We start from the raw sequence: 24,107 nt of genomic DNA, 5'->3' as shown, positions 1-24,107 counted from the left end.
TAGTGTATGTTTACTCTAAACCACACATGGTCTTGCAGTGTAATTACACAGAAAAGTTTTGAAAAAAGAAAATTAACAAAATGAACACAACTGTGAATATTCTGACAATATGAAAAACATTTGATCAACAATCCATGTGCACAAATCTATCAAAACGCAAGTTTGCTTTAAAAGTAATTAAAGCCTGGTGTGAAAAAATAGATAATAACTTTCTGTTTAGATAAAAAAACAACAACTGAAAGTTGAAAAAAAAAAAGATTGAAAACTGAAGAAATAAACTCCTGGAATTAGTCATATTTCCCTGTGTGTTTTCCCTCTGTTTTGCGAACTCAATCTCCCAGCGTGCCTCGGTACCACATCCGGTAGCGTGTTTAATGATGATTGTTATGTGAATCAGGCAATTGGTGAATTGGTAAGATGGCGGCTACGGCGGTAGAGTTTCAGAGAGCACAGTCGCTGCTCAGTACGGATCGGAACGCGTCCATTGACATTTTACACGCTATCGGTAAGGTTCTCCTCTCCCGCTGGCCATTGCAGCGCTTGTGTGGTTTTAGCTGAAGGAGCTGTGCTCTCAATACACGGATCATGTGGTTTTATAGAGCAGCAGCTAAATGTGTTAGCCGGTCTCATGCTGCTGACTCACTGTGACAGGCGTTAGAAAGCCTTTAGCTAGAGAAATATACTGAGCCCTTACTATCTGTTAACTTAACTGACAGACCTCTGCGCTGTATTGAACATTGTCCGCTGTTGTAGTTTTGTGAATTTTATTTTTTGGCAGAAAAAAATTAATGTTCAGTGAACTGGTACCTGCTAGCCAGTCAGCTAGTCTCAGTTCTCAATGGAAGCGTTTCTCAGTGAAGGGGTCTGTTTGTGTTTGGGAAACATAGACATATAAAAGTTTGTATGTTTTCTATGTGATTTCGTTATGTATAGTTTACAAATGACTGACGTTGCCGAAATATAATTTGAAGGTATTGCTTGAAGTTTGCATGACAGCTGAAATTAGCTTCGCTTGCTAACGTTAGCCATATTTTCATTTCTGTTCATAATATTTAGGTAGCTTTTGGGTAATTGAATGAAATGTAATTTTAAGTACATCGTAACTGATCTGAGTCATTTAACCGTCATTGGCAGGTTATTTATAATTATGGTGTCAAAGGTATTTTCTCTCATCGTTCGGTGTTGCTATAACATCACAGTATCAGGAAGTTTTGTTTGACATGAAGTTTGATATGTGTGCGTCTGTCACGGATAATTTGATAGCATGCCACGCTGGTTTAGATTATAATTGAACTTTATTTAAAGTTTTTAACTTCCATTAAGCCATCTAATATAACAACACTTTTAAGTGTAATAAATGTACACTAATAAACACTATTAAATAGATCAATTTAACAGCATCTTTACTCCCACGTGACATCGTGCTTTATTAATCACTTTATTATACTGATTTGTGTAAACAACATAGTTGTGTTCCATTTGAGAATGGTAAGAAGCAGTATTTATCTTGAATGGAAAGGGTTGGTAACATTACAAATGTCTTTAATTTAAAGCATTAAGACATCTGAAGAAAGCTCTTCTGCCTTTGTGTGTGAGAGTGAGTGTATTAGGCATGGATTTTTAAAAAAATTTGATGGTATGTTAAACTTGGATAAAAATACCACAGTTTTACAGTATCATGCTATTGTGATTACTGCTATAAAATTAGTTTTTTTTATATATATTTGGGTAAAACAAACAAACAAACAAAAAAACATTTCTTTAAAACGCACACACACACACACACACACACACACACAAAAATACACCAAAAACCTTATATACCTTGGGATAACAGAACATTTTAGTGATATTCAAACCTTGACTTTTGTAAACTTTGAAACCTGTTATCATTCCGTGCCTAGAGTGTATAAGGGTTTAAGTAAAATTACTCAATTTTAAAATGCACTTAAAGCAAGTTGTGGAATCTGCATTTGTGTAACCTCTATTTAAATCCAAGCTATTACCAGTGCTCTAGCTGTGAATCATGATTAATCAAAGATTAACTTGTCTATGTCTAAGCAGCATAGATTAAATAGCCTAGTCTTGTTAGGCTGTACACAATAAAATGATCTATTTTTGGCCACATTCACTGTTAAAAGAGAAATGATTAAAAAGTAGATTTTTTACACTGTGCTTTACTTTGATTTACAGATTTAATAAAATTTTTCTGAGTAGGATAAACAATAATTTTTAAGCCTAATTTTATCATTTAAAATAGTTAAAATTTGCATAAAGTACATCAAATCCATATGTGAAATTGTTCTATAATATCTACATATTCTTGTTAGGCTGCAAACAATAATAATATAAATTTCTGTCCACATTTACAGTCAAAAGAGACGTCCAAGATGATGACGAAGAGGCTGTGCGTGTCAAAGAACAGAGTATTTTGGAGCTGGGCGGACTGTTGGCCAAGACCGGACAAGCTGCTGGTAAACATCTATGTTAGGGCTGCATGATATCGGAAAAATCCAGTATTGCGATATTTAAATTTTCTGCAGTAAATATTGCAATTTGGAATACAGTTTTATGATAGCACAATTGGTTTTAAATAGCACAATTTAAAGGTTTTCTATAGAGTCTAACCGTATTCAGGTACAGAAATTGAAAAACCACAATGCAAAAAGATGCATTTTCTTACTTTGCTTTGTCTCGTTTCTAGTCTAAATATAAAAAAAAAAAGTAAATCTTGGATCAAGTAAAAATATTGTTTTGTGTTCTTTAAACCTTTTTTTTTTTCCTTTAAACAAGGTCAGTGGGGCAACTGAAATAATCTTGCAGATATTTGGATGAGAAACGAGACAGTTTTTAAGTTTTTAAGAGATTAAAAAAAATTAAAAATTATATTCATTTCGTGTTAATACATTAATACAATTCTGTAGCTCCTGCTATAATTCAGACTCAACATAGCATATCTGCTATTGCATATATATATATATATATATATATATATATATATATATATATATATATATATATATATATATATATATATGATTTGACTATTGTGTATGCACACATTGCTATATTGATGCTGAAATCATAAATTGTGCAGCCCTAATTTAAATTATTGTCAATAATCATTTTAGGTGGATCCTAAAGGTCACTACTCTGATGACTTTTAGATTTTTTTCCCATTGTTTTGATGCTGACATGGCATTATATTAAAACATATAATACAATCACTGCTCATCTGACAATTTCTCATGAATATGAGTCATTTATCATATATCATTTGCTATCTATTCTCTGCAGAACTGGGAGGACTGCTGAAGTACGTCCGGCCGTTCCTGAACTCCATCAGCAAAGCGAAGGCTGCACGATTGGTGCGCTCCCTGCTTGATATGTTCTTGGATATGGAGGCAGCTACCGGTCAGGAGGTGGAGCTGTGTTTGGAGTGCATTGAATGGGCCAAATCAGAGAAGAGGACCTTTCTACGGCAGGCCCTGGAGGTCAGCTTTAGACAAACGCCACCCTTACTAGAGCTTAAATATAAGGCTGTGGTTGCATTCAGGATTTATTTTATTTTTTTGCTTATGTTGAGCTAATGTTTGAGTATTAAACTGGTCATTAGATATTGACTTTGGTATGTAGTTGACTATATGAACAAGTGTTTAGCAAATATATGTGTTTACATATGGATGATGAATTTAAGATTTTTTTAAAGAAGTCTTGTTTTCTAAGGCATTTATTTGACTAAAATAAAAGATTTGCGGACAAATCATTAATTTAAAAAATGTTTTCCATTAATATTATTATTTTTTTTTTGTCACAATGCTGAGTTTTTATATTTGTTTAGAAATAAAAATGCAGATTTGTTGTGCAACAATTTATGTTTCTATTTTAAATGTTAACTGAATAGTTTATTTGACTGAACATTTTATAAAATTGTTTTTAGGGTCTCATTTGAGTGAATGAGTACATTAATAAACATAACAAAATTATAACAAAACAAAAATGAAAACTTTGATTTCAAAATTTTGAAAGGTAGAAATGTTTAATTTTATTTATTTTATTATTTTTTTGAAGGCTGCCTAAATGAAGTCTAAGATATCGTTGTTTGATTATTTTTACTCCTGTGCTTCAATGACTTCTTGTTCAATTCTACAATCCTAGGCCCGACTGGTCTCTCTTTATTTTGACACCAAACGTTACCAAGAGGCTCTACAGCTTGGTGAGTCCATTGCTTCATTTTGGCACATTTATGTTTGTAAGATTAGATAACGTATTGCCGGATTGTAACCACTATCCTTTTTGTCCTTGTTGATCAGGCTCTCAGCTTCTGCAAGAGCTGAAGAAGATGGATGATAAAGCTCTGCTGGTGGAGCTGCAGCTGCTGGAGAGCAAGACATATCATGCCCTGAGCAACTTGCCCAAGGCCAGAGCAGCTCTCACCTCCGCCAGGACCACCGCAAATGCCATCTACTGCCCCCCAAAGCTGCAGGCTGCTCTAGACATGCAGTCAGGTACATTTACATAATCCCTTCCAATAAATATGTCCACATTATAATCACAATTGCTTTGAGTAGTTACTGTTTTGAGTAAGTAGTCATTTCACAACCTATTAAAATAAGTACATTCCGTGTAGGATGAAAGTAATCAGGATGTAATACTTTAACTTTATCATCATGTGATGTGCCGGTACCTTTCACAAATCAGTGAATTCAGAAATGGCTTTGTAAAAACTGATATTGTTAATACCATAGGGAAGTATGTGATTTCAGATGCAGTGCTTCACTGTCACACACAGCTCTAATCAGCCATGACGGCTTGCTTGTCCATGTTCGCTTAAAGTAAAACTGCCTTTCAGCACATCATATGATCACAGCCAGTCAGATCACATTTGTTTATACTGTAAGATGACTGCTGTCAGTGAGATGTACACATGTTTGAAACATTGTGAGTGCACATGCTCAGACTTCATCCTGCAGAGTTAGCTGTATTCCTCTTAATGTTTGTAATTGTGATGTTTTTTTACACTGTGCTTCACTTTGATTTACAGTTTACTAGTAACTGCAAATGCTACTAGTTTCACAATTCAAATTTAGGGGCCTTAGTCATTTTAAGTTATTTTACGTGTGCATTAAATAAATAAGTTAAATGGTTAAATTGTTCTTTCATTTTTGTATTGTTGTTATGCGACTTGGGAACGTTCTCACAGAGATGCATTTAAAATTGTATTTTGAAGCTTTGACATTTGAAAATACAGCTAATATCAACCTCTACATAAAAAAGTTAAGTTTTATAAAGTCTATCGTGAACTTTCATCAAGAAAAAAACACAGTAAGAGCTGAGTGATATGACACAATGCATTAATGTGCATTAGACACTAATAATAGCAGTTTACATCTGTATGTTGTCTCATTGTAAACATACATGTTGCTGTTGCCTCATTACAAACATATGAGGGGCAAATTCACAGAATGCATTTTAAACTAACAAAGGACACATTCAAACAGACCTTATGCATTTTTGTCCAGAGACACTGACACCACAAATAAATAGGTTAAGCCATTTTTTTTTAGAAAATAAAATGTACTGCATCACTGTATGAATGCCCAGAATTTAGGTTTCCCATGATTTAGAATGACCTAGGGGTTGACACAAAAAAAAAAATGAAATCATCATTTCCTCATCCTTAACATGTTTTTTTTTTCTAAACACGAAAGAAGATATATTGAATTTTGGGCACTGGCTTCCATAGTATTTTTGTTATTAGTCATATGGAGCCCCCCACCATTTTTCAGAATATCTGGTTTGGAAGAAATTAATTTGTAATTTAGATCTACTTGACTGAGTCATTTGAGGTTGTTGTTTTTTTTTTTGTTGTCATTTTTTCTATTGAACTATGCCTTTAAAAAGTTGTCATCCAATTCAAAACTGATAATTGAAAAACAATCATGCAACATGTTAGCATTTATTCTCATGCCCTCATAATCTTTAATTAAATGATCTTAAAAGACGTCTCTCTAATGCATTTAATGGCAGCACAATTACATGAGATCACAGCAATACAAAACCATAGTGATCCAATCAGTTCCTGATGGACAGAACCAAGTTACACCCTATACTTTTTATGGTTCTAAAGACATACAATGTCATCACAAATTAGAGCAGAAAAGACTTTCAACATTTATATTTAATGTACATTTTAAGTTTAAAAAAAAATGGAGAAAAAACAGATCATACATTAATGATTTTGTCTCCTGACTGAAGTTTCATCACTGTTTTTATTTTCTTTTGTAGGGATTATTCATGCTGCTGAGGAGAAGGACTGGAAGACAGCGTATTCATACTTTTACGAGGCGTTTGAAGGCTACGACTCTATTGACAGTCCTCGTGCCATCACTGCACTTAAGTACATGCTTCTCTGCAAGATCATGTTGAACTCGTGAGTGCTTGATTTTTATTTATGTATTTATTTTTTGTTTGGATGTATTTTACTTGTGTCATCATTTAATATTTATATATCGATGAGATCAAAACTCTATATTATTGTCTTTGCAGGCCAGAGGATGTGCAGTCCCTGATCAGCGGAAAACTTGCCCTCAGATATGCAGGCAGACAGGTAAATGATTGAGCCCACTGGATGGTTATTCAGTTCATGTTGTAGTTTTTGCAAGATCATTCCAAGAATTCAGTCATTGGCTGAGATTTGACAGTTCTATAGTATTTTATTCGCTACATTAAATAACAGTAAAATTATTAGTATATGTTATTGTTAATAATTATAATTAAAGCTAGTAGTATCAACCAAATTTTTTTTACAAAAAGCAAAAGTGTGCACAAATTTATTTCATATTAGATTATTCTTTTTTTTAATGTACTAAATATTTTTACATTTATATAATATTTATCATATTGTTCTTTGGGTTAAGTTGACTGAAATTGATCTTTGCCATCATATGAATAAATTAATTTTTAAAAAGTATAAAAAATCTTTAAACAGTTTAAATTCTAATATTGACACAATATAATTGTCTTTGCAGAATTTTAAAAATCTAGACTTTGTGAGAATTATATTTCCATGCATAATAGAATACCTGTAATATTGTGGGATTATTGCAGACATTAAAAGTTAGGTTTTTTGTTTTATTGTTGTTTCAAAGAAAGTTTTTAAATTTTTATGTGTGTATGTGTATGTATGTGTGTGTGTATATATATATATATATATGTATATATATATATATATATATATATATATATATATATATATATATATATATATATATATATATATATATATATATATATATATATTATATAATATATATATTATATAATATATATTTATTAACATTTATTTATTAATTTTTTCACTTGTCAACCGGCAATCTAATAGAGTCGCCAGGCTGTACCTGATAAAATCCTGTCTGTGGCTGTTATTTGTTAGTTCAGTGCTCAAACCAGACAAAATGTTTAGATTTTTTATAACCTAAAATGGTGTCTTTTCTCAATCTACAACAATATTTCAGCATTTCTTGTGGTGTTCTGCTATGTAAATATTCACACATTTGCACATCTTAGTTTTTCTTTACTATTTTGACCTCAAGAACTATTGCTCTATGTAAGTTATACAATGCAAACACTGAGAAAAACAGAGACGGTGTTTATTTTGTAAGATGCAAAGCCTGCTGCATCATATTTAATACACAAATGAGTCTAAATGATCAAAATAAATAAGATCTTTTGAACTATAGCATTATAAAAATCAAATTTCAGCGATGAATGCAATGAACATAGTTTAAATGGGCAATAATGCCACCTGACACACCTAAAGTGGGTCATCTTGCTAAGGCAGCACCATTTCCATAACAACTCTGTGTCAAACACTACATGAGCACTTCTATACACCAGTATGATATTTATTATGCAATAATTTTAATAAATTTTGCATCATTTGCTTGATTTGCATTCAGTTCAGTGATTGCAGAATCTAAATTTTTGAGGGACTGCTAAACACTACAGCTGCCTGTTTTTCTATTTATCATAGTTCTTGTCAATTCAGCTTTTTATACTTGTAAGCCTCTATTGCAGTCGTAAAGAATAAAATAGTGCAATGAATTGCTGTCAGAGGTGGAACATGTTTGTTACATCTCAAACTCAATCACATATTTTAAAGCATTGAGGTACTTTTACTATTTCCATTAAAGAGCGCACTAAAATGCACGTTCTTTTGTGCTGATTGACAGCTACAGGGTATTTTTTTTTCTGTTGTGTCTGTGAATGGAGGATTACATGGATTAATTCATCCTGTCTCTCTCTGTCTCCTTCTGTAGACAGAAGCACTTAAATGTGTGGCACAAGCCAGCAAGAATAGGTCACTTGCAGATTTTGAGAAGGTAGGTCAGGTGCCTTGGATATAAATTCCACCACCAATTTCAGTCCGCCTGCTGTCATCACGTATTATGTCCTTCTCTTTGATCCTCATTCAGGCTTTAACAGAATACAAAGCTGAGCTGCGGGACGACCCCATCATCAGCACTCATCTGACCAAACTCTATGACAATCTGCTGGAACAAAACCTCATTAGGGTCATCGAGCCCTTCTCCAGAGTGCAGGTAATGCCTTTGTGCGCCTCGGTGAAAGCCCTGATTCCCTGAATAAAAGTTGTTGATTCAAATTTTTCTCCTATGCCTACAGATTGAACACATTTCACAGCTAATAAAGCTTTCCAAGGTAAGGATTTATCCCCTAGTAAGACTTTTTCCCTTTCAACAGTTTTAAAATATTTATCTGTTGATCAAGAAAAGTTCAAATGTATTCTAAGTATGCTCCGATCAGGGTTTTGCAACCGATACCAAATACTGATTTCTTGTCATTGTAATCTGCCGATATCAAGTACCAATTCTGATGCTTCAAGCTTTATAATGCATTAAGCACATTTTGACTAAAGTGGCCTTTTCTCCTTACCTAAGAAAATAAATGAAGGATGTTGCACATAATCCCGTAAACACATCTCTTATAACCATTTATTGTGGACATGTCATGGCCAAAAGCATATTTACTGAAAATAATATATAACGCATATAAAATTTGGTAAGAAAAATTACAATCAATATCATTCGGAAACATTGCAAATGAAAACACTGCAAATGTCTCAATCAAGAAAAAGTTTGGAGTGCATATTTGATGCATAAGAAGTTGAAATGCACACATATAAATCTAATACTTTACTAAAAGGAAATGGGCCTATAAACTACTGTTTGTTGCAGCAAGTGTATTATAAAAAGTTATATTATTAAAAACAAAACAAAAATAATAACTAAAAAATAAATTTAACTTATAATTCCAGCCAGCTTTTAGTGAACTTGCAAGATTGTCAAAAACACAGAACCTTCAGTTGTTATACGTAAAAAGGCCTAAATACATAAAAGAACATTCAAATATTTTGCTTGTCTCCAACTATTGACAACTATTCATTTAACCTAAGAAATGTAATGCTTAGAACAGGGGTGTCCAAACTCAGTCCTGAAGTGCCGGTGTCCTGCATAGTTTAGCTTCAACTTCTTTCAACACACCTCCCTGAAACTTTCTAGTATAGAAAGATCTTGATTATCTGGTTCAGGTGTGTTTAATTAGGGTTGGAACTAGGGTTGGGTAATGTCGACCAATTTTTCATCGTACGATGTCTAATGTGAATATGTTTGAATATCAGAAAATAGACTTTATTCTCCATAATAAAGCAGAGAAAGAGCAGAGCAGACCCCGTAACATTCTCCTCCTGCTCCTTCTAAAGTCTCTGTGTTTTTTACAATATTTATACAGGTTATTTTGACACACCCCTAGGTGTCTCATTTTAACTTTTAACCATTTTAGGATAGGTTTTTACTCTAGGTGGCCGTTATTCTTGGCTCTCAAACCACTAGCTCATGTCAATAGAGATGTTACAGGTCTGTTTCAGCAACTGTTTTGACACCAAAGTTCTCTCTCCATAGATGCAACTTATGCAAAAGGACTAAGTTTTTACATACATTGTCATGATAGCATAATCACTTGATAATATGTTACTCATTCTAACTTCTGACACGTATAGCTTCATACAAGTATTTAACATGTATAATCAGTGCTTTACATATTCAGTTATTCTACACAATCAGTCATTCAGTCATAGCCTTCTCCTAGTGTTGCTCCTGTGCAGGCATACGCATCTTACACAGACACATCACTGTATTTTTAACACATGCTGGCATGTTTGCTGCAAACACTACATACATTTTGAGAATAGAAAATGAACTGCTTTACACTTAGAAAATACTTCACACAGAGAGAATAAAATCTTCTTCATTGACAGCCAACTGTGGTGGAATGCAAGACTGTATAGAAAGCAGGCACATACTGTAGTGTTTCTGTACAAAGTGATGTCTGCATCTACTTGCCTGGCATGTGTAATTCAGTTCTAATCATTTTGATAGATTTGAGTAAATGAGGATTTTATTTTTATTTTAAGGTAAAACATTTACAAAAACAAGTTTCATCAATTTTTTCCTTTCTCTTCTCAGGGGGATGTTGAAAGAAAACTCTCACAAATGATTTTAGACCAGAAATTCCACGGTATGAACCTTGTCTTTTAGTTAATTAGTGTGCTGTCAAACATGGGTATCAGTATACAGATTTGTATTTTCCATTTTTATTTTCCGGTGGAGGTTATTTATAAACTAATTTCAAGAGGATCACATGCTTATGATTGATCACGGCTGATCCCGCGTTTAGCTAATGCACAATCTACCAATTGGATGATTCCTAACTCACTATAAAGTTTCTTACTCTGGTTATCTTTATCTTGAAGAATCCTTCCTTCCACCCCTACTCCTAAATTTTCTTACGTGAGGTGGCATGGCAGCCCAGTGGTTAGCACTGTTGCCTCACAGCAAGAATGTCACTGGTTCAGTCTTTACCTGGCCAGTCGACGATTCTGTGTGGAGCTTACATGTTCTCCCTGTGCTCCTGTAGGTTTCCCCTAGGTTCTCCGGTTGTCTCCCGCAGTCCAAAGACATGCGCCATAGGTGAATTGAATAAACTAAATTGGCACCATAGATGAGCTCTTAATCAGCAGTGTATATCTCCTTAGCAATCCCTAATTTTCTATTAGATATAAATAAGCAGGGGAGTTTTGAGACCTACCTAAGCTCAAACTCCCCTCTCGACCTGCAAACGGGAGGGAGCCCCCGGCTTGAGGATCTTATCTCCCAGGATAGCATGATAAGCACGCTTTATAATCAATCATTAGCTAAGCGTGAACTCTTATAGTGTAGATTTTGCTTGCTAGTTAAAGATTAGATACTATTACAGCTGATTATAGATGGTCCATCCATAGTTGAATCATTTAATTTAGAGAAGATTTTATTTCAAGTCATTTGGGACTTTAACAGCAACTTCCAGTTTACACTGACTTGTCAAGTTGTCATGATGATTTTTTTATGATTTCTTACCTAAAACACTTCTTCTCTCTGCTCTTAGGAATCCTTGACCAAGGGGAAGGTGTCCTGATTGTATTCGACGAGCCACCGGTAGACAAAACATATGAAGCCTCCCTCGAAACAATTCAGAACATGAGCAAAGTAGTGGACTCGCTCTACAACAAAGCCAAGAAGTTGACATAGGCAAGCCCTGATTTTGTGCTGCACTCACTGACTAACATTTTTATCTCACAACCACATAGCATGAAATTAAAAAAAAATGTCTTGTTTTGTACAGGTTGAGCATTAGACCCTGCAGCTCAGAGCATGGCCAGTGTGGGGGGACTCTGGGGGAAGGGGAAGGGAAAATTTAAAAAAAAAAGGTCTAAAACCCCAAAGAGACTGACTCCTGCTGTTGTCCTCTCTGGCTTACACTTGGACATTTTTTTTACCACCTTCTTCAATGGACAAACTACTTCTATTACTATGGGATCACATTTCTTTTTTTATTATTTTCACTTTTTTTTTTGCTGATAATTCATTTCTTTGTATCTTGGCTGTGCCTAATGGGCCATCAGGGAATCTTCAAAAGAATAAAATAAAAACTCACTTGCATTATAACTCTATTTGAAATGTATATACGTAGATCTCTGGTAGAGCAAAGCTGATATAAGAATGATTCACCTCCCTTGCAAATCCGGGGGCTGTTGTGTTGAGTTTGCCCATACAAGATTCCCCATATTACCAATTCAACGGTTTTAGGCCTCTAAAAAGGAAGCCCCTGGCCTCGCTCCAGGCCTACCTCTCGAACAGACAGCGTTCTTGGACTTTTTATTGTCGAGCGGAAAGGTTTGAATAAGCTGCTGTCATCAGGATGGGCTTGTGAGCTGTTGTCATTCCTGCCCTTCCTCCTCCTCCCTCTTTGTACATAACGTTGCCAAGCACCTCTGTCTGGCCTGTCATGCTGTTGCCCTTTTTTATAACGCTAAAAAAAAACATAATAAAGTCACCAAGAAAACATGTTTCTGAGTGATTTTGTATAATGTTTGTAATTAATTTTTCTTTCACAACTTAATATGCACAAAACTGTAAATAACATCTGTCAGTTTACCTGAAAAATGTGAATTCAGTAATCTTTCTTCACAACCAGCTCAACAATGAACTAGTAGGCTCTATGCACAGCTAGAGTTTTAAAGCCAATGATAAACCTCCGGTGAAAGCTTAATGTTACTATCTTTCAATTTCACAAGGTTGTTTTAGCAGCATCGATTTTTGTAATGTAATTACAATACATTCAGCACAACAGACTTAAGCATTCTTTTAGTTATTTAAGCATAAAACTAGATGAAAGACCGTTGTACCCACTAGACCCGTCAGTAGCACGAGGCTAGCGCTAAAAAATCCATTGAAAATATTGGCATAAAATAAGCGGTCATATTTTAAAGACATGCAGGGGGAAATGAAATTTAATGCAGTGCTTCTTGTCTGATCTGAGATCTACTTCATATCGTAAATCGTAAAAGAAGCCATTGGGCTGCCTGGAAGCCATTGGACTGCCTGGCTGAAAATTAAAAGTCTGTGTGCATATAGCCTATTATGGGAGTTTGGAATGGATTTTCTGTAGTCAAAAAACAATTTGTTTATTATTTCAATTGGATAATGTTCTAGTTTAGTTTAATATTAAAGTAAGAATAATTTTGAAGTCAATGCTGGTTTTATTAGTGAAACATTGGCATAAAAAACTAAATACTAACCAGAAATTGTAACATGTAATGATCTAATACTGTGGTTGTCAAACTTTTTTCATCAAGTACCACCTCAGAAAAAAATAGTCTCTCCAAGTACCACCAAAAATGAGCAGTATTGAAATACAGTAGCGTAGTATAGGCCCAGTAAAAGCAGATACAACTCTGGTAGATTATTTCAGAAATATAGGCTATATGGCATATTATATACATCATTTTTGATAAATTATAAAATGTGTGTAGCATGTACATGACATTTCATTCCTCTGCGTACCACTAGAAGGAAGCCTGCGTACCACTAGTGGTACATGTACCACAGCTTGAGAACCACTGATCTATTAATATTGACTTTAAAATGTAAGTGGCATACGTATATATGTATGATATGATAAATGCAAGATATAAGAAAATAAGCAATAAGGCTAAACTAATGAAAATGAGTAGAAAAAAATATTTGGGTGGGGGTCTGCACGTTTTTCTATAATTTTTAAAAAATTTAACGTGTAATTGATTTAATTTGATTGACTTATTGCTAATTATTTTTTAAAAATGTGAATCCTATTTAATCATATTCTTAATTTTTTGTGATCTTTTTTTGTTTATTCTTAAGTATTGTGTGCTTGTTAATAAATATAAATTCTTAAAATTATTGTTTTAGTTTATTGTTTAAGTGTCATTAATATCACATGAATATAAATGGGTCTAAAATATTTGGAAATACATATTCATATATGATTATAATATTAAATATATTTTATTACTTTAAAAATATATCATCATTTCATAAAATTTACCTAATAAATTATTTTTCTTCAAATATTTCCGACTTTTTTTCGCATCTTTTTAAATTTTTATTTATTTATTTATTGCATAACTATCAGGAACAAACACAAAACACAATATAAATTATGGAACCTTGAAAAAATTTAAATAACAATGGTAAAAAACATTGAAAAATAAAAATAAAAAATGTAATTAATTACACAAAGTATAGTGTACAGCATTTCTACATCCAATGATTTTAAGAATTGAAAGGGGAATCAAAAAAGTGTTTTAATAATTGATGCATATCTAAGATTTCTTTCTTTCAACAATTCCACAGTAGAAATAAAGAAGTCAAACTCGACACACAACTGTTATTGTGGGAGATGATTTAGCAAATTTCTGCTTGTGTATGTGCAACTTTGCCAACAAAATAAAGAGATTAACAATATATTCAATACCTTTGTTGGATTTGTTTTCATAATAAAAAATAACATCTTTTAAATACTACGTTTTGTCATTTTAAAAATAGATTTGGCTAGATCCTTCCAGGAATGGTTTACAACATTGCATTTAAAAAAAATAAATGACAAAGGGTCTCTATTTATCCACATTGCAGAAACCACAGATATCCTCCATTTCAATATTCTTTGATAGCCTGGTTTCCACATACATCAGGCCATTTGCCACGCAATCACGTCTTCGACTATGTGATGACAAAATAAAAAGTTTTTAGTCCATTGAGGGATCAACAAGTTTGTTTGATTGTATGTATGTTAAATATTTCTGGTTTGATATCGAAGGCCTATTTAATATACTGAGTGGTTATAGAATTAATATAAAGAAAAGAGATGTCATATTTTACGTAAATAGAAAATATATAGATAAGAATCTCCTGTTTAAGTTAAATCTTTTAATATTATCAGACAAGTATTTATTTTGAAATTCTTTAGGCACTTCCAAGTCATAAAGTAACCATACTCCAAAAACTCCTCTTCTCTCCTCTATGGTAATTGTTATGTATACCTGCTCTTGTCCTTTATTCGTTTTTTTCTCCTTCTTTCTTTGTGTTATTTTGCTTACATATGTTATGCTAAAATGTGAATATTGTAAGATTTGTTATGCATTTGATTGGAAATGTTCAGCAAATTAAATAAAAAGGGATCAACAAACTTAAAAGCAATATGAACTAAAGCTTTGGTGAAGGACTTGGCATTGTCTTGGACTAAATGACTGAAAACCCATGTACTGCTGTTGTTTGAATTTTACATTTGTTGTTAATGTTTTAAGCATTTCATTAAAAAAGAAAGATTTTTTTTTTTAAAAGAACACCTGGATCAAAAGTTCAAAAGAATCGATTCACTGAAATGAGTCAGAATTGTCACGCATGCGCAGTTGTGTGTCGCTGTCCACTGCTGTGGTGCTGCTCTAGTTCTGCTGTGAGGAGCTCAACCGAGCAGCTTCACCTAACGCAAACATGGCGACCCGGGTAAGATATCCTTCCATTTCACTTCTTAAACCAAAAAGCTTATATATTCGGATTTAACAATGCGTTAAAACGTAACGCCCTGTTTCACCAAAATCGCTCTCGAGAAAAGCGTCGGTGTCGCATTTAATTTGTGTACGAAACGTATCTAGTTTGATGCCAGTCACTTGGATATTTCCTCTGTATAACCAGCCACTATACATATCAGATGGACGAAGCAGTCACTTGTGAACAGATATACACTAATAGTATTGGTTTTTGGTTTATATCATTGGTATTGTTATTAGCATGCTAATATGCGGCTACTGCACAAGGGTAACGTAAACGGGAAGTCGACCAATAATACTAATCACACAGCATATATACTCGAATATCGGTGGTGTCACGAAACCATTCATTTTTAGCAACTGTATGTTAAATGTCTAGAATTGATTGCTAAACAGGAATACACAGAAATCCATTGGTAAACAGGCTAAATCTTAAAATAGATACGTGGAGGTTGTGTTATGCTGAAGCCTATCGATAAGCGAACGTTACAAGATGAACCAGCCGGCGGTTGATTGCTCAATTATTCAATATGGATAATAATGATGTAAGTTTACTATCATGTACCGTATTTCCTGCAGAAGAACCATGTTATGACAGTACTGTGCTGTTTGAGCGGATTTAACCTTGACATGGCTCGCGTAATGCTCTCATAAGCTCATTTCTCCACCGTGTGCTTCTGCTTGAAGAGCTCGTGATGTATAACCTTGACGAGCCTTGCGATTTTCCCATTCAACATGAGCCATTCGTTGGGCAATGACCACGGAAACACACCGTTCCCTCATTGCAAATATATTTCGTGCGCATATCTCCAGCTCTCCCTCTCTCCTCCCTGTGCTGCAGGGTGCTCCTCTCTGTAGGACTCAACGGATTCTTTGCTCATTGTGAAAAATACCATCGTTGTTGCTATCTTAACATAATATGTGTGATAGGCTCCTCCTGATAAGCTTTTATGTCTCTTTGGCTTGATTGATTTTCATAAGAAAAATCTTTCAACTGCTTTTTTGACATTGTTACATTATCATGGCTTAAACATTCTAAATATTAATAAACTAATTTATTAATTTATTTATGTATTTATTTATTTATAAAAACATTAATGATCATTAAAGATTATCATAAAAATACATTACATGCATTTTTAAAAGAAATATACATTAGAAATAAGTAATAAAATGTTAATGATGACGGTTATTATTGTTAATATTCTTCTTATTTTATTTCTTTTTTAATGAATTAAAATATTATTTTAATTGTTCAAATAAAAATATTTATTTACATATAATAAGGACTAGCATATATAAGTCTATAAGTACATATAAAAATTATGTGTTATTCATATATATTCATAAAAATTCTTATCCACTTACATCACATAATTACATTACAAGTAATCATGAATCACATTAAAATTTATTATTAATTATTCTTCATAATATAATGTAATATAATATAATATAATACAATATAATATAATATAATACAATACAATACAATATAATATAATATAATACAATACAATACAATTCAATATAATATAATATAATATAATACAATACAATACAATATAATATAATATAATACAATACAATACAATATAATATAATATAATATAATATAATATAATAAATGCACTATATTTAAATAAGAACATTTAATATACACTCACCTTCCACTTTATTAGGTACACCTTACTAGTACTGGAATGCACCCGCTTATGCCTTCAGAACTGCCTTAATCCTTCATGGCATAGATTCAAATATTTCTCAGAGATTTTGGTCCGCATTGGCATGATAGCTTCACACAGTAGCTGCAGATTTGTCGGAGCTGCAAATCTCTCATTCCACCACATCCCAAAGGTGCTCTACTGGTTTGAGATTTGGTGACTGTGGAGGCCATTTGAGTACAGTGAACTCACTGTCATGTTCAAGAAATCCGTGTGAGATTTTTTGCGCTTTATGACATGTTATCTTCCTGTAAGTAGCCATCAGAATATGAGTACACTGTGGTCATAAAGGAATGGACATGGTCAGCAACAGTACTCAGGTAGGCTGTGGCATTCACATGATGCTCAATTGGTACTAATGGGCCCAAAGTGTGCCAAGAAAATATCCCCCAGACTATGACACCACTACCACCAACCTGTACCATTGATACAAGACAGGATGGATCCATGCTTTCATGTTGTTGACGCCAAATTCTGACTCTATCTTCTGAATGTTGCAGCAGAAATTGAGACTCATCAGACCAGGGAACATTTTTTCAATCTTTTATTGTCCAATTTTGGTGAGCCTGTGCGAATTGTGGCCTCAGTTTCCTGTTCTTAGCTGACAGGAGTGGCACCCGGTGTGGTCTTTTGCTGTTGTAGTCCATCTGCCTCAAGGTTGGACGTGTTGTGTATTCAGAGATGCTCTTCTGCACATAAATCACCTTTTTCCCCAATCTGATGCTCGGTTTGAACTGCAGCAGATTGTCTTGAACATGTCTACATGCCTAAACATGCATTGAGTTGCTGCCGTGAGATTGGCTGATTAATAATTTGCTTTAACGAGCAGTTGGACAGTACCTAATAAAGTGGCCAGTGAGTGTATATACACTCTAAAAGGGGTTAAATATCGGTTAAAACTTTGAGAACACCCCTAAAAATATTATTTTATTTAGAAAATTAGCCCGGCAGTATGTTTTGGCCATGATTTACCCAAATTTGGGTTACCAGCATGACCCAGCATTTTTTAAATTGTATATATCTGTCCTGTACTTAAAGACATTCACACACACATAAGGTGAGAGAGGGCATGCCAGTGATATGCATGTGTTCAGAAGCTGTTCAGAACATTGTGAATGTTTTACACACATACACTCCACTAACAGCCGTAAGAAAAGATGAGCAAATGCAAATCACACTGTGTGGATTGCTTTATTAAGCCCATCAGGTTCCCTGCTGTGATTCTACTCAAGGAAGAATAAATAGAGATGATAAAATGAAGAGCAAACATCTCCAAATAACATCTGTTATTCATATTGTTTTAGCTGCTAAGATATTCTTTTGATTATGATGAAATGTTACTTGTAAACTGAACTGATCAAACCAGACAAACTCTGTGTGGGCTTCATAACCCACAGACTTCACCTCAGTGTTAAAAACATAATACCTCTTAAAGAGTGTGTGAATGGTAAATCGTCTGCTTGTGTCTGTCATAATGGCTTCTATAAATGCGAGACGCTATGGTTTCTACTTCATATCTTCTGCGATTTTTTTTTTCTGAGTGTCTCCCATGAGTACTGCTCCTGGTTTTCTCTTAAAAGAATTTCTCCTTTAATGAAATGCTTCCCGCTTCTATGCAGCTAACATATATGTCTACTTTATTTAATTAAAATGCCTTCATGAAAAATCCTTTATATATTAGTTTACAGAAATGTGGCATGGAATAACTGCCAAGCTCTAAAGTGTATTAAAAACAAATGAATCATTTATATTGTTGATGCATCCACCCCATCAGTCGTGGCTCTAATTAAAGACCCTGCAGGAAAGCAGTATTTTATTGTGGTGAATGTCATAAAGCTGAATGTAACATTGCAGCAAATATGAGGGATTGCGACATTCCAATTTAATGGGACAGTTCAATGGATTTAAGCTCACAATTTCACCTCTCTCAAGTTGTTTGAAAGCCTGCATTGTCAGAATATCTGTTAATTGACAGTTGAGCTGTTAAGAGCTGATAATTCATGGCTGTTGTGATTTTTATTGAGATATTAAAACAGTAATTCATATATTTCTTAGCAAAAACCAGATCATTTTCCAATAGTTTTGTTTATTTATTTACAATTTTAATCACTTAATTGCTTAAAAACTCCATTGGACTCTTCAGTGTACATCATAAAAGCATGATATCTGAAAATTGCTAAAAACTCAGTTATACACTACCTTATAAAAGCCTTGATCTGTCGATCATCGATTCCAGTTGTAACACAAAATTAAGATAATTTGAACAGTGTTAAAGAAACCAAATAGCTGATCATGAGGATAATCCTTTACTTCCATAGTAATGACGTTAAACCACTATTTTGCCATTGATTTATTTCTTAAATCTGCATTTTATCCATTAAAACTAGTCTATTTGGTTCGTATATCAATTGCCCTACTAATATCAATTTGCAATGCTTCAATCTTCAAAATCCAATTATTTCGCATCAAGCAGATAAATGCATGCAACATGAGCCACAAAGATTATCAGAAGTGATCTGAAGCAAAGACTTTTTTTCTTAAAGTCCCTTAAAGTCCTCTCTCTGAAAAGTAAATGATTTTACCAAGATCTTTTTATATGTAATGTAAAATCAAATAACAATAAAAAAAAGGATTTTCATAAAATTTGTTTTAGGAATTGCCAATTTATGGTACAATTTAATGACCATTTTTAATTGTCCTTAATTAGTTTTTTGTACTTTTTTTAAGTCTTCTGTATGAAACTCAAAGATCTGCATTTTTTCCATAACAGAGATATTTTCTCTGTGGTGTTAATCTTCATGTTTTACATCTTGTGTAATATCAAGAACAGAGACAAAATCCATAAAGTGAGCGTAATACTAGTCACTCTGCCATCCCAGTGTAATCCAGTAGTCTAGCCATCTGTGACAGGCAGAAATCTCAGAATCTGTTGAACCTCTGTTTGCCTGTTGATCATAACTTTGTGAAATGTGCCACTTATGAAATGGACATGTAAACTAATAACGTTGAACCATGCCTCCAGTGTAGATAATTTATTAGCTGATTCCAGACAGATTCATCCTGTGACGGGACATCCTCTGTGCAGTCAGGGGTTTCTCTCAGCTCTATTGATCAGGCTTCTTCTCATTCCTCATTGAATATCTCTCTAGAGACCCAACCTCATTAAACATGGAGAGTAGGGCTGCTTGAAATAGATTTCTACTCAGTACACTGATAGATGAAATGACACACAGCATTTTATTTTGTTTATTTAGCACACTATAATGCAGCTATATTTTGTTCAAAGCTTGTGATTTTGGATGTATAGACACTGCCCCCTCCGGTTTGATATCAGATCTCTATATTTTTTTTTTTATGAAACTAGCACCTACATTTTTATAACTAAAATTGTTTACTAATTAGTAAGTGATAACTGAAAGCTCTTGTAAATATTGATTTTGGAAAAAATATTCATATTATTATTATTATTATTATTATTAATAGGCATGTTCTTAGTAAAATTATATATTTTTTCTATATTTTAAAACTTTTGTATATATGTATGTATTTATGTCAAATATGTAAAATATATTTTAAATGTACACTGTAATTTTCCCAATATGTATAGTATTTTGTAAAAAATGACAAATAAATCATGACAGGATATGTTTGCTGCTTTAACTCGACTATGTTTCAGCTTATTTTTGTAAGATTACAGTATTTCCTCTAGGATTTTTTTCCAGCTGTGGCGGCAGACTCTGTTGGCCATTTTACACATATCTACCACTACATGTGGCGTTATTTTATTGACAAATGTCATGGGCGCAGTATTGAGTCGAAATCGCATTCATGTAATAGCTTACGAGCATGTCAATCTCTGCTTGAGCGCTGATTTCCTCTGCTTGTGCACAAAACTTCTTGCTCGCCCTCAAAAATACGCTGCTCAAGTGCAGATTTTCCTGCGCACCCTCAAATAAACGCAACTGAAGTGTAATTTAGTGCAATTATGTACCGAGTATGTCTCCAACATTTATTAGATTTGCTAGGAATATTTATGAATGTCTCCGATAGGACCCAGCATTATTGCGTCCTGAAGTAAAGTGAAACGGCTATAAACTCCAGCAAGATAAAGTCATTATATGCAGAGCCACAGACCTTTATCTCTAAATAAAGTATAATTATGGAAACTGTGTTAATCATGACTGAAAGCTACACCATGTTTGCTGGTTTCACGCATCACGCACCTGTCAGTCAGTCAGTCAGTCAGTCAGTCAGCACGTCACCTTAAAGGGTTAAACAGAACGCACAGCACTACAACGGTCACAGAAAAGTTTGCGCTGTTATTATTCACCTACCTTTTCATACTTTTTCGGTGCGATTTTAACCCACTATTTAAAACTCGACTGAATATATGAAATAAGAAGCTGTAATGTAGCCGTGGCGGGATGAATTTTGGTGTGGTGCCCCGCCACGGAAGAATGAATGTAGCGGAAACCATAGATTATACTCAAATCAGATTTTTAAAGGGCACCTATGATGATAGTGTGCAGGTATAGTGTGTTGAGTCATATTGGGCTGATATAAAGACAATAAGTCTCTCTTTTAAAAATTTCTGATTTTAAAATAGGATCCAATTCCCTCCCATTTTGAGGCCCACCGCAACATAATGTGGGAGTACAGTTTCCCCCGCCCACCGAATTGATTGACAGCTGCTTATTTACATGTCTCCATAGTAACACGTATAATCATATCCACAAGACAGGACTTACAGCTGGGATTAAAAGATCTGTTCAGCTCTCTGTGATCATCTGCACCTTAAGGATGAATTTTATAAGTTTAAAAAATTGCATGATTGAAATAAAGAAAAGACAATAAAATCGCTACATAATTCATCACCACAGCCACATAGTGTCAGTACAATTATAAAAGAAGATGCCTCAATCCCGGTTTGTGAACATTAAATCAGGTTTATTTTGTACATAAAGGATATCCATACAGCAGTGGATAATAATGGGTGTCCTGTCACATTTCCCGTCCAAAACAGTGTAAAGTTAAACATATGTATGAGTTTGTGTGCATGTGTGTGCAAACTTTGTGACAACATTGTGTGTAACTCATCGTTGCAGAAAGGCTTGAATTAACTCCACAACAAACACATCAAATAATCTTGGGGAATGTTCTTGCTGTATTAAGGGAGATCTGCTTCTGTTTTGTCTGTCACTGTGCTGTTTATCTGAGGTGAGACGCAGCAGGTGAAGGCTACACCCATCAGAGCAATACAGACAGATCTCTATGTCTCTGACACGTGGGAACAGTGTGGTTGGGGGGTGGGGGGTACCAGCTCATTTGCATTTAAGGCACAGGCACCAAAAACATACTGTCCTAACAAATAAGATTTCCCATTTTCAGAAAGATATAATAAATAATCTGATGGGTATTTTGAGCCGAAACTTTACAGATTAAAATTCTGTAGGCACAAAAGGCTACTTTTAAATCTTAAAAAAATGGTTACATTTTTATTCGCTACTGTCATGATGACCTGTGCGTGTCCACAAACTATACATTCTTCAGCATGTGGATTGAACCCCATTTGCAACATTTCACATTAAAAAAATACTGTCAAAATAGACATTGCCCAACCATATCAAGCTTTGGCATGTCTGTGATTTGCCTTTGCTGCGGTTGCTCTGCTCTGCATGCTGCCACACGCTGCACACTCTTGTCTTTTCTCCACCACATGCTGTCTTCAGCTCGATGTGGTGGTGGCTGTCTCAACTGTTTGTCTAATGTCCTTCTGCCCTCCCTCTTGCTTGCGTGCATTCATTGGCTCCCAAGGTTGTAATATTCTTCAAGGTATGTATGCTTTTCCGAACGCCCTCTGCCTTCGCTTGTCTCGCTTGCCAGATTGAGCTGTTTTGCTTCACTCTCACTAGTTTTTCTGCTCGCTCTTAGTGTCCTGAGAGCAGGCAGGCTGTAACCCCAGTTGCTATGACCCTTCTTGGTACATTAGCAACCGCTCGGGGGAGTACAGTGCCTAAAACTGTGTCCCAATGCCATACACACAAACCATCACTGTCAGGACAAACAGAGGTTCAGTTGAGGTTAGTAAAGAGCCAGGAGTAATGGGTGAATGGTGTGATGGGGCCTGTGGTGAGGTTTGTTTTGCACACTGGCAGCGAGTCATGGATTATTGCTTTTTTGACCTGAAACTAAAGTAGCTCTAATTGTTGGACTGCTCTTCGGTAACTGGATTATGTCAGGCTGTTGAATTAACATCTACACCAAGGCTTTAATTAGGATACTACAGATAGCACAGCAATTATACATTCAAAGTCTTGCTTTAAACTGACGGTTAACCATAAAAAATGAAAATTCTATCATCGTTTATTCATTTTTTATTTGTAATGAACCAGTTTGAGTGTGTTTCTTTTGTTGAACACAAAATGAGTTATTTAGAAAAATGTTTAAAACCTGTAACCATTGACTTGCATGTGTGTGCAAACTTTGTGACAACATTGTGTGTGACTCATCGTTGCAGAAAGGCTTGAATTAACTCCATAACAAACACATCAAATAATCTTGGGGAATGTTCTTGCTGTATTAAGGGAGATCTGCTTCTGTTTTGTCTGTCACTGTGCTGTTTATCTGAGGTGAGACGCAGCAGGTGAAGGCTACACCCATCAGAGCAATACAGACAGATCTCTATGTCTCTGACACGTGGGAACAGTGTGGTTGGGGAGTGGGGGGGTACCAGCTCATTTGCATTTAAGGCACAGGCACCTTCCATAGTAGGGGTGTCAAAATTAATTGTCTCTTCGGTGAACCGCGATGCAGATGGGGACAATTCAATAGCGGTTCAGTAATAGATCATAACCGGTTATAAAGTACTGAAGTCATTTATCTCCTATGCGCAATGTCACAGT

At 34.4% G+C, this 24,107-nt stretch overlaps 2 protein-coding genes across 5 annotated transcripts in view; both read left to right on the top strand.

Annotated features, from left to right (window-relative positions):
- Window positions 1-384: 384 nt before the first annotated feature.
- On the top strand, window positions 385-14,406 carry psmd11a (proteasome 26S subunit, non-ATPase 11a). Its single transcript, NM_001166238.2, is given in 13 exon segments — window positions 385-505; window positions 2,373-2,474; window positions 3,298-3,494; window positions 4,159-4,216; window positions 4,314-4,508; window positions 6,289-6,433; window positions 6,550-6,610; window positions 8,322-8,384; window positions 8,478-8,603; window positions 8,686-8,721; window positions 10,545-10,596; window positions 11,503-11,645; window positions 11,740-14,406. Coding segments are annotated over 12 exon segments (1,266 nt in total). The 5' UTR covers window positions 385-417; the 3' UTR covers window positions 11,740-14,406.
- A 954-nt stretch (window positions 14,407-15,360) lies between these two features.
- The window catches only part of nsfa (N-ethylmaleimide-sensitive factor a), a 34,222-nt gene continuing 25,475 nt past the window's right edge, over window positions 15,361-24,107 (top strand). Inside the window, 1 exon segment of one of the 4 annotated variants that reach the window (NM_001044328.1) lies at window positions 15,361-15,437. In NM_001044328.1, coding sequence (NP_001037793.1) covers window positions 15,426-15,437 — 12 coding nt within the window. In that variant the 5' untranslated portion in view covers window positions 15,361-15,425. 4 annotated transcript variants of the gene reach the window in all.

This window comes from Danio rerio, chromosome 3 (assembly GCF_052040795.2).
Source record: "Danio rerio strain M-AB ecotype USA chromosome 3, GRCz13ab, whole genome shotgun sequence".
In the NCBI taxonomy this organism is placed as follows: domain Eukaryota; kingdom Metazoa; phylum Chordata; class Actinopteri; order Cypriniformes; family Danionidae; genus Danio; species Danio rerio.
Note: the sequence above shows the minus strand (reverse complement) of the source record. Positions and strands in the feature narration are given on the sequence as shown.